Genomic DNA, 9,685 nt, shown 5'->3' with positions numbered 1-9,685 from the left:
GCAGCTCGTTCCCCGCTGCCGAGCCGGAGGCGCCCCCGGCTGCTGCCGGTCCTGCGCTCAGCCCGCAGACCCTTTGGGACAAATCCCAGTCAGCTCTTCCTTTGTGGACGATTCGAGTTGCGCGTGTGGGAAGGATTAATGGGGGGGAATGCCCGCTGTGGGACGTAGATAAGGCTCCGGCGAGCAGCGCGGTCCGGCCACGCGCGGTGTTCCCGCACGGCTGCCGGGTGCGGGGCCGCCCCGGCTGAGCTCCGCGGGGGAATCGGTCCCGCCGCTCCGTGGCCCCTCGTAGAGCAGCGTGGGCGGTCAGCTCCGTTCCGTGTCGGGGAGCCTTTCAGAAACGACCCGAAGTACTTAAAACCGGCCGCTTATGGCCCCTCGTGGCATCGCCTGTTGTATTACAGCGTTTCCTGCGGCTGCTGGTAGGGAAGGTTGAACAGCGATGTCCCCGAAGCTCCAGGGAGCGGGATGGGAAATAGCCGAGGTCCCATTGCGGGGGTGGCCGGGCAGAGCATGGCGGCCCGGGTAGGAAGGAGCACCCGTCCTTCTCTGGGGAAGGAGATAGGGGTTATCAGGCAGCCTGTGCTGTCCTGGCCAGGGAGATTAAGGGCTGCGAGAGCCACAGAGTGCTCACATGGGACCAGCGTTCTCAATCAGGGCACCGCTTGGGACTGGTGTAATAAGGCACTGCTCCTAACAGCGAGTTCCCAAAGGCTTAGATGGTATCAGGTGTCCTTATTTCTTTTTGACCAAGACCTAAAAATCCCAATTTGTTGGTTTGCTCAGCTGAAAACGTGTCCTCTGCAGGACGGGAACGGCGGCAGTGGCCCAAATGCAATCAGGACCTCCAGTTTCAGTGCAGTGTGTGTCTGGGCAGTCAGCTCGGGCTGTCAGAGCTCAGCAGAAATCGCTCCTGTTGATGCTTTTGGGCAGTGACAGTCAGCTGCTCGGGGGCTCGTTTGGTTTGGGTTCACGAGGGCTCCCGTTGCAGTCGCAGACGCTTGGGCTTGGCAGAACGCATCGGTGTGGGATTCAAAGCTTCTTTCAGTCTCATGAAACTCGGAGGCAGCTGATGGCGACAGGAGGGAAAAAGCAGAGCTTCAGACAGCGTGCACATACCAAAGGATTTCTTACAGGAGAGGCCCGGACAAGTTGCCATAGATCAGCTCTTCCTGTCTGCGATCGCTTCCTTTTCCTTTTGCCAAGTTTTAGGTATCTTAACGCATTATCAGTGTCCTGAAGTGTTTTTTTCCGTGGCCCTGTGATAATGCTGTCCTGCTGGATCCCCCTGCCGCCCACCTTCCTCTTTAATTAGGGAGTGGGGCCGGGCTGTGCAGTGCTGGGGAAGCCCCCGCTGCACTGCTGTGCCACATCACTGTGTCACCATCCCCCCGAGCAGCGAGGGATGCAGGGGGGCAGCAGTAGGACCCGGCACTGCTGGGCACAGCTGTGAGTTTGGGGCTGGTTAACCATTTTCTCTCTGCCTCAGCTGCAGCAGCAGTGAGAGCCCTCCCTGTGCCCACGTGTCGGAGCACTCCAGTGCTGTTTGCTGCCTCATCCTTAACACTTCTGCAGCCTGAGGTGGAGCCGACGTTGTGAACTCGCTTGCTGCTTCCCATGGCTCTCCTGCTTGTTTCATACCCCCATTTCCTGTTACAAAATGTTAACTGATAGTTTTTATGAGGACTCCCTGTGCTGTGTCCCCATACCCAGGCTGTGTTAGCCCAGTCCTTCCCCTCCCTGCCCATTTCCTCTGTCTTCAAAGCCCTGTGGCCACGTCCTCTGCTCTCTGAAGCACCGTCTGGGTGACACACCTCAACTCGTGCCATGTGCGTCACAGGGTGTGAGGCTGCTGCATGCACGGGAAACCTTGCAGCCTTTCTATCTACTCGCTGTGTCCTGCTGCCAAAACCTCTCGACCTCTCAGCACATCCAGACTGCGCTCCTCCACGCAGTAAGTTATTGGGAATCTTTAATCGCATCTCTAAGTGCTGCACCTCTGTAAGTGTTCTACCCTTCTGTTGAGGATCAGTGCTGGAGATGCATGGAGGGAGCAGCAGTGATCCCCATCCCCAGCTCTGGCTGATGCTCACAAGCCAGGGCTCAGAGCACTGTCAGTGTCAGCACCCGCACAGAGCTTTCCAGCTGTGTGTGCAGAGCAATAGAAGTGTGCAGGCTGCCAGCAGCACGGCTGCTGGGCTTGTCCCATCCTTCTGTGAGATCAAACGCAACGTGTAAGAGATGTGTGCTATTCTCCGGTTGTTAAAAGCAATGCAAATAAGTTGTGGTAACTGAGTAGAAGCAGTGTGCTCCCTGCTGAGCTGATCATTAACTCAGCCAGAGCTGTGCTGTTCCGAAGTACTTTTCCTGTTTGCCTTTTCCTCTTAACTCCCCGGAAGCTCCCAGTTTGTCTCACTGACGCTTCCTGGGGGGGGCTGGGAGAAGGATGGAGGTGGTTGTCAGCCACAAAGCGAGGCCTGGGGCGGCAGAGGAGGGTTTGCAGGGCAGTCCTGTGCCGGCCCAGCACTGCTGGTGGGAGCACAGCGCCCAGTGAAGCCCTGCTGGCTGCCAGCTCCCATGGAGCGGTCCCTGAGGGGCTGCCTTGGAGCTCTGCCTCTTCGTGCAGCTTCTGCAGATGCTCGAGACTCTGGAAATGCTTTGGATGTTTTTGAGGATTACAAAGCAGAAGGACCAGAGTGAGATTATCAGCAGAAAAGGGCCTTTTGGGGCCGGTTCGTGGGCTGCGTGGGGTTGTTTCACCTTTGTCAGAGAGCCCCTAGCTAAATTATTGCTTAATTGTCTTCAACAACTTCATGCTGACTGTCCTGAAACATTGCTTCTAACTTGTTTGTGAGGTCAGAGCGAGTTTAAGGCTCAGGATCCCATCCTGATGAGCCGTGCAGGGCTGCTGACTCCTCTGCATCACTTTGGCAAACAGCATTTAAATTATCAGCCCCTATGGGCTTAAAACTCGTTCAGCAAATCGTTTTTCTTCAGTGTAATGGATCTGATGTGCACAGAGCTGTTCTGTAATTGGGGTTTCCAGCCACGGTGTTTCATAGCAGCTGGCTGAAGCCTTCTATTTCCACAGATACACGGGGTGATGTGTGCAGAAGCCACTGCTTTGCTTTGTGTGTGCAGTGGGGAAGTGCCTGGAGCCTGGGAATGGTCACTGTGTGGGATTATCCCGGTGTGTGTGGCTGGGAGCAGCCCTCTGGTTCATGGACATCAGCTGATAGCAGCTGGGGAGGAAGAGGAGCCCGTGTGGGTGAGTGCTGCAATCCAGCCGTGCTCTGGTGTGAGCTAAGGGGAATGGAGGACTCCTGCCCCGGAGAGCTTCTTGGTGTTGGCAGCTTCTCAAATCTGGGCATTTTTAGGCACAGTAAGCCCACAGGCTCCTTATTCAGCGTGTTCTGTTGTTTATCCCATACTTATCCAGCTCTCATCAACATCACACTCAGCCCTTTGGGGTCTCCTGCTTTTCTTGCAATAAGCCACGTAAGAAGTAGGTTAAATCCACAGACTGCTGAACCACAGATGATTCAGTCCTTTCTTTTAAACAAATGACCTTTGTCGCTCAGCAGCAAAGCCCTCACACCTTTCACACCGTGGCCCTGCATGGACTGTGCTGCTCCAGCTGGGCTCTGCCTGCTGTCAGGAGCTCGGTGTCACTGCCCACTTCTGGGTTTGCTTTGCATGCTGTTACACCTCCAGCTTTTTACTGCGCAAGTGTTGCATCTGAACTCTGGGTGAAGCTCTGATGTGGTCACAGAGATGATTGAGTTCAGTTCATGGGCTCAGCTGGGTGGGCACAGCCGCAGTGCCCAGCAGGGCAGCAGCTCAGGGCTCTGTGCCCATCCATCCAGCAGGGCAGGTGGGAGCCTCCCATGGGCAGGTGGGCCTGCAGGAGCATCTTGTGGTCAGCCAATGATAAATGACTCTGTCAAACCACAGCTTAAGGGGAAACATCATCTGCACAAAGCTGCAGATACGAAAAGCTATTGTTAGTTTTCCCTTTGTCCTCTAGAACTTGGTCTGTCCATGTCTTGCGTGCTTTCTGGAACTCAGTGCCCTCAGCTGATTTTTCTCTTTTCCTTTTTAAAGCTCTGTGAGTTTCGTTGGCTGCTCTGTTGTTGCTGGGTTGTTCTTGTTGTTGTTTCTCCCTTTATTTGCTTTGAGAAAGAAGTGGAGAAATCCCAAACCCAATGCAAAGCAGAGCAGCTGCATTCCTCTGTGTGTCGCAAAGCTGGAGAGCCAGCTTGCCTAAATACAAACAATTTGTCAGCACCACTCCTGCCCTGCTGTTGCTTTGCTGCGATGGGAAAGTTGTTGGGAAGCAAACAGGAGTATCCGTGTGCCTTGGAACAAGCAGGGTGAGCACCCGTCTGTGAGCTGGGGGTTAATAGAGCCTCTAATGAGTCTCTCTAGCTCGAAATTAAGCAATTTTCTATTTTAGAGCCATTTTTAAAGCTCTCTAAGAGCCTTTCCCTTGAGGTCCCTTCCAACCCCATCCACGCTATGATTTTCCCTATAGTACACTCTGTTGTTGTTGGGGCTTCTCTGGGTCTGCGCCCACACAGCCGCACTCAGCACCCCACCAATCCTACTCCTTCAGCGTGTGGTTTCTAACTGGGATCGAATGCTTGTAGGAAATAGGAAGGCCTGCATTGAGGACTGCAGAAACTTGGCTGCCAAAGTGCCCCGAGTGCTAATTCTGATGAAATGCAGCACCTGAGTGCAGCGTGGATGAACACATCTGGGATTTCTGCTCTTTGGAGACTAAGCCCTTGTAAAACACAACTTCATTAATGAGTTTCCAAACTGAGACCTGCTCTGCAGAGCTTTGCAGGCTCCTCACGCCCAGGTAGGAGCACTGTAAATGCACCCGAGACGGCGCTGCTAAGCTCACCTTGAGCTGGGATAGCAGTAAGGTAATGCATGGAGTCACAGATGCCAAACCGCTGCAGGGCTGCGCTTGGGGATGCTGTGTGTGGTTGTGCTTCCCTTCCTTTCCTTTCCCGGGGGCAGATGAAGCGTGCCTGGTTCAAGCAGTGCTGCTTCCACGCTGCTAGGTGGTAAGTGTCTGCATAGGCACATTGCAGTGTGTGTAGTTGTGCTATGTGGACATCTGTGTGCTCATTTTGCCCCTCGCCCGCCCTTCCTTTCAGCCTCTACTTAAGCCCTGGGATGCAGCGGTGCTGTCAGACACCCCACAGCCCCTCAGCTTCTGTTTAACGTGGCACGTGGTGAGTGATTAATGGAAATTCGTTCGGGAATAAAGGGCTCCTGGTAAGCTGATCCCCATTCAGAGAGCCGGCAGAAAAGCGGAGCCGTGGCGGTGTCGCCTCCAGGAAGAACTCACTGCATCACCGGGGGGGAAGAGTCGGGTTGGGAAGCAGTGCTGGGTCTGTTCTGAAATGCATCACAATTAGATCTCCTGGTTTGATCTGGAGAGCTCCTCCTGATGCCTCGTTGTCAGTAGAGCAGCAGAGAGCACTGCCCTGCACTGGCACACGTTGCTCCTGGAGCTGAGTACCACTGCGGGGTCAGCCCGAAGCGATGCTGTGGTTGTTGGCTTTGCAGCTCTGGAGCTGTGTTCACCTCGCTGGTGGGAAGGGCCGTCCTGCTTTCTTTTGCCTTGTCTTTTTGGGATCAGCCAGGCCTCGTGTGCGGGGAGGATGCGATGAGAATGAAAGCGCTGAGTGCTGCAGAAGTTAAAATAGTGAGCAGATAACTTCCTTCCATTGCATGAGTGGGATCCGACGGCCTCTTGGTGATTTTTTTTTTTGGATGCTTTTGGTAAACGAGCATCTGCTTCTCTCCAGCACAAAGGAAAGGCTTATATTATTCAGCATTGATTTCTTTGCTTGGAGACAGAGTGACCCTTGTTTTGGTGCTTCATTTTGGGGGCTCTGTTGATGTGCTGCGGGCAGGCGGTGGGGTGGTGTGACTCCTCCACGCTGTGCCATGACCTGGGCAACAGCGGGGCCACGAGGATGGCTGGGCGCCCGCTGGGGACAGGAGGTGTCAGGGCACTGCTCAGGTTGTTTTCTGCTTATGGGGTAGCCGGTGCAGCGTGTCGGGCCGCGGGTCTCCATCTCTGAAGTGCTCAGCCTAAATATAGGGCCTGGCAGGTGTGGGGCAGCACGGTGACCTTCGTGTGCCTGGTATGACTTGGGTTACGGCGGTATTTAAAGGCACGGGGTGCTCCGTGCTGCAGGTGGCTGCTCTGCCTGCCAGGCCCAGCACGGCCGGGTCTGTGATGGCTCTGAGAGCCGCCACGTGTGTGGGGCAGCCGTGGCACAACGTGTGGGGTTTGTGGTTTGAGCTGACACACGCTGCGTGTGAACACTGAGCTTCCCATCACTGATTGCGGAGACAGTCGTGTGGTTTAACAGCGATCAACAGGAACTGTGTTGATTTTGAAAGGGAAGAGACAAGCGTGTGTCAAGCTGGGGGTGTTCTTTGTGAAGATAACTGGTCAAAACGCTGTGCTGCTCCCTTTGGATCTTGGACACCCGTGGGTGCTCAGGCTGTGTGTAGTGCAGCAAGGATGGCACGTGGGGCTCCATCTGGGAACGTCCTGACATGGAGACCCGGAGCCTTTGGGGGCTGTCATATAGAGCAAGTTCCTTTTGCAGCCTCGCTTCCCAGCCCGGTCTTTTGCTTGGAAACAACGCACAGAATCTCATTTCTTCTACAAACATCCAGCGCCCGGATTTCTTAGTAAGCACCCTAATTGCATGAGCCGCCCCGCTTCTACTTGGTGAGCTCCGGGTTGCTGTAGGAAATGTGACTCTGTGCGTCTCTCTGCCCTGGATTCCAGAGCCCGGTTTGCACAACGTGTTTCCCTGTTGCTTTGGGGGATGTTTTGCTCTCTCTCTGGCCGGGTGCCCCAGAGCTGCTGTGGGTCGAGCCGTGATCCCACAGCACAAACAGAAAGCGGTTCTCATTTCCCTGCTCGGCTGATGTCCCTGTTGGAGCAGCAGAGGGGACAGGAAGGCTCAGTGAGGGACCGGTGTGGATGTTGGTGCAGACGGGGCACAGTTGGCACTGCGGATCTGCGTGGTTCTGTGTGTCTGTGCGGTCACAGCTGGGTGATCTGTGCAGGGAGCCCCAGCCCGGGGTTTGCATCAAACATCTGAGCTGCAGAGCGTTCCCACGCCGTGTTTGTTTTTCTTATTGTGCCGTTTCTGAAGTTGCAGAAGTGCTGAGTTGCAGGGGCCCGAAAACCACTTCCCTTCCCCGCTGCAGTCACTGCTGCGAGCAGCACCGCGGGGCCTTTGTTGGTGAGCGGCCCTCGTTCCGCTCTGCCCTGTGCTCACTGCTATTTTGGCTGTCAGAGAGGCCAGGGCTTGTCGGTGCACGCTGCCAGCTGACCCTGTTACACAAGTGTCAGTGCAGGGCAGTGCTGAGGTTTCTCTTGCCGTTCCCGGTTGTTGGGGGGGGGGGGGAGGGGGGTTGTTTTGTTTTTCCTACTGCCTGGTACTGCTTTGCTGTACACAGCCCTAAGAGTTGGCCTGGGTGTGAGGAGACCTGGGTGCCTGCATCCTTCCCCTGGATGCACTGCTTTGGTACCAGCACTTCCATCTCGGGACGTCCCCAATGGCACAGACTGAAGGATTGCTGCTGCGACTTGTAGGCTTCGCTAATAAAATGAACTGGGTACAAACCACTGTGATTGCCCGGGCATTGGGATGTGCCACGGCCCTATGAAAGGCCTTTGTGCCCACATGCATCTGCCTTGGTGGAGTTCAGAACCTCGTTGTTTGATATCCCCACCAGGAGAACGGAGAGATGCCCAGGCACGTGCTTGATGTTAAGGGGAAATCCAGCTGGAACTCAAGGTTTTAGCATTCTTGCAGGTAGAGCAACATGATAGGCAAAGCTGGTGTTAGAGGGTCAGCCTCGGTTTGAGAGGTGGGACAGCAGCAGCCCGTGCCATGCTGGCCCTGGGATCTTGGCCTGTTTGATTCCTGCACGCTGCTGTCTGCTCACACTGAGCTCTGGAGACGTGCTGGTGCTGCCCTGCTGCATCGCCGTGCTGCCTGTGCAGGGTTCTGCTGCTGCACGGCGGGTCTGTTGTTCCCCAGCCCTTGGTCTTAAGGGAAGGGAACGAATAATCATTTTTGTATCTGTTTAAGCAGAGAAAGGAGCTCTGAAGTTCCCGGTCTCTTCTTTGGTTGAAGAGAACAAACCCAGCTCCTTCCTCAAGGCACAGCACTGCCAGGGACGCTCCCATCCTGTCTTATCACACTCATCAACCATCCTGTTGGCTGTGGGATTGTTCCTGGCTTTCTTCAAAGCCTGTATGACGATCTCATCAGTTCTGAGAAGGGCAGGAACCCTTCGCTGTGCAACAGGATGGCTTCATTGCAACATCTGCAGCCAGCCCCGCTGCTTCTGTGTGCCGCAGCATCTCCCTGGGAGCTGCTGGGAGATGTGCTCAAAATGCTGACTGCTGGCGGAACTTGAGGGCTCTTGATATTGCCACTTCCCTCTGTCCTCGTGTGACCTCGCGAAGGGCAGATTCGGGGCAGCAAGTGATGCCTGTGTTTAACCGCATTACGGTCTTGCTTTTAATTTGTCAGTCTTTGAGCTAAACGCCATACGATTTGTAAATAGTACTTCGGAATCTGTTCCACGCGTTCGTTTTCTTCAGGCTAACTGCTGCAGGGAGACGTTTGTTCCCAGGGGGCATCAGCTGTGTCCCAGCCACAAAGCTCGGGCTTAACGGAGTTGTAATTAGAGCAATGCGTGGGCTTGCCCTATTCATCACCATGCAGAAATGTGCATCTTGACTTTCAAACTGAAAACGTAGCCGCAGTTAATCCCGTCCTCCTGCTCAGGTTCCCCCTCTGCGGGCAGAACAGCTCCGCGGGTCGAACCTCTCCGTTGCTTTTCTCCTTTTGAAATGAAGGCAGCGTTTCTCTCGCTCACCTCTCCTCTCTTCCCTTGCAGCATCAGCGAGAGCTTCCTCACTGTGAAAGGAGCGGCGCTCTTCCTGCCACGAGGGAATGGCTCATCCACCCCCAGGGTCAGCCACCGGCGCAACAAGCACGCAGGTAACTGCTGCTGCCATGCTGTGTCCCAGCTCACCTCCCTGCAGGGTGTTCTTGCTGCAGGACATGCGTCTTGTTTTACACCGGGTGTGAATTAAAGGCAGAGCTTCCAGCCTCCAGGCTGTTAGAGGAAAGGTTTCTGTACTCTCTTGTTAATCCAGCAAAATCCAACAAGTGAATGACTTTGGGGCGTTGTGGAGAGCTGAGAACAAACCTGACCCCATAACGAACGTGCCCTCACACCCCAAAACTGTCGTGCTGTAGCTTTGATATGAGGGAAGGGCTGCGGGATTGCCCTGGGAAACCTGACGTTATGATATGAGGTGAGTAATTGTCCCAGTCTGAAACCAACTGTGCTGATGGAAGAAAAGGAGTGCACTCACCTCTGCGTGGTGGTGAGGAAACCTGTGAGCAACATCAGCGTGACTTCCCAGACGTGAGAGCAAGGTGAATAATGCAGGGAGGCAGGCACGGTCCCACCCCCCTTATCACCTGCAGGATTTGTTGTGTTTTTGCTTTTGCTTTGGCTCTGTTTGGGAAGTCACTCTGAATAATAACTCAAACACGTGCAGGTAGGCTGCTTTCCCTGGTGTGTATTTTGCTTATTCACTGATGATGTTTGG

General features: G+C 54.7%; 1 protein-coding gene across 4 annotated transcripts in view; it reads left to right on the top strand.

The window, feature by feature from the left end:
* SSH2 (slingshot protein phosphatase 2) overlaps positions 1-9,685 on the top strand; it is a 71,733-nt gene that overhangs the window by 33,854 nt on the left and 28,194 nt on the right. For 3 of the 4 annotated variants that reach the window (XM_015296101.4, XM_046902623.1, XM_415832.8), the window contains one exon: positions 8,962-9,065. In XM_015296101.4, coding sequence (XP_015151587.3) covers positions 8,962-9,065 — 104 coding nt within the window. Of the gene's footprint in view, positions 1-3,091; positions 3,269-8,961; positions 9,066-9,685 lie in introns of all 4 variants that reach the window. The other variant, XM_046902624.1, reaches the window with a different exon arrangement.

The sequence above is a fragment of the Gallus gallus genome, chromosome 19 (genome assembly GCF_016699485.2).
Source record: "Gallus gallus isolate bGalGal1 chromosome 19, bGalGal1.mat.broiler.GRCg7b, whole genome shotgun sequence".
NCBI lineage: Eukaryota > Metazoa > Chordata > Aves > Galliformes > Phasianidae > Gallus > Gallus gallus.
This window is presented reverse-complemented; position numbering and strand designations above follow the sequence as displayed.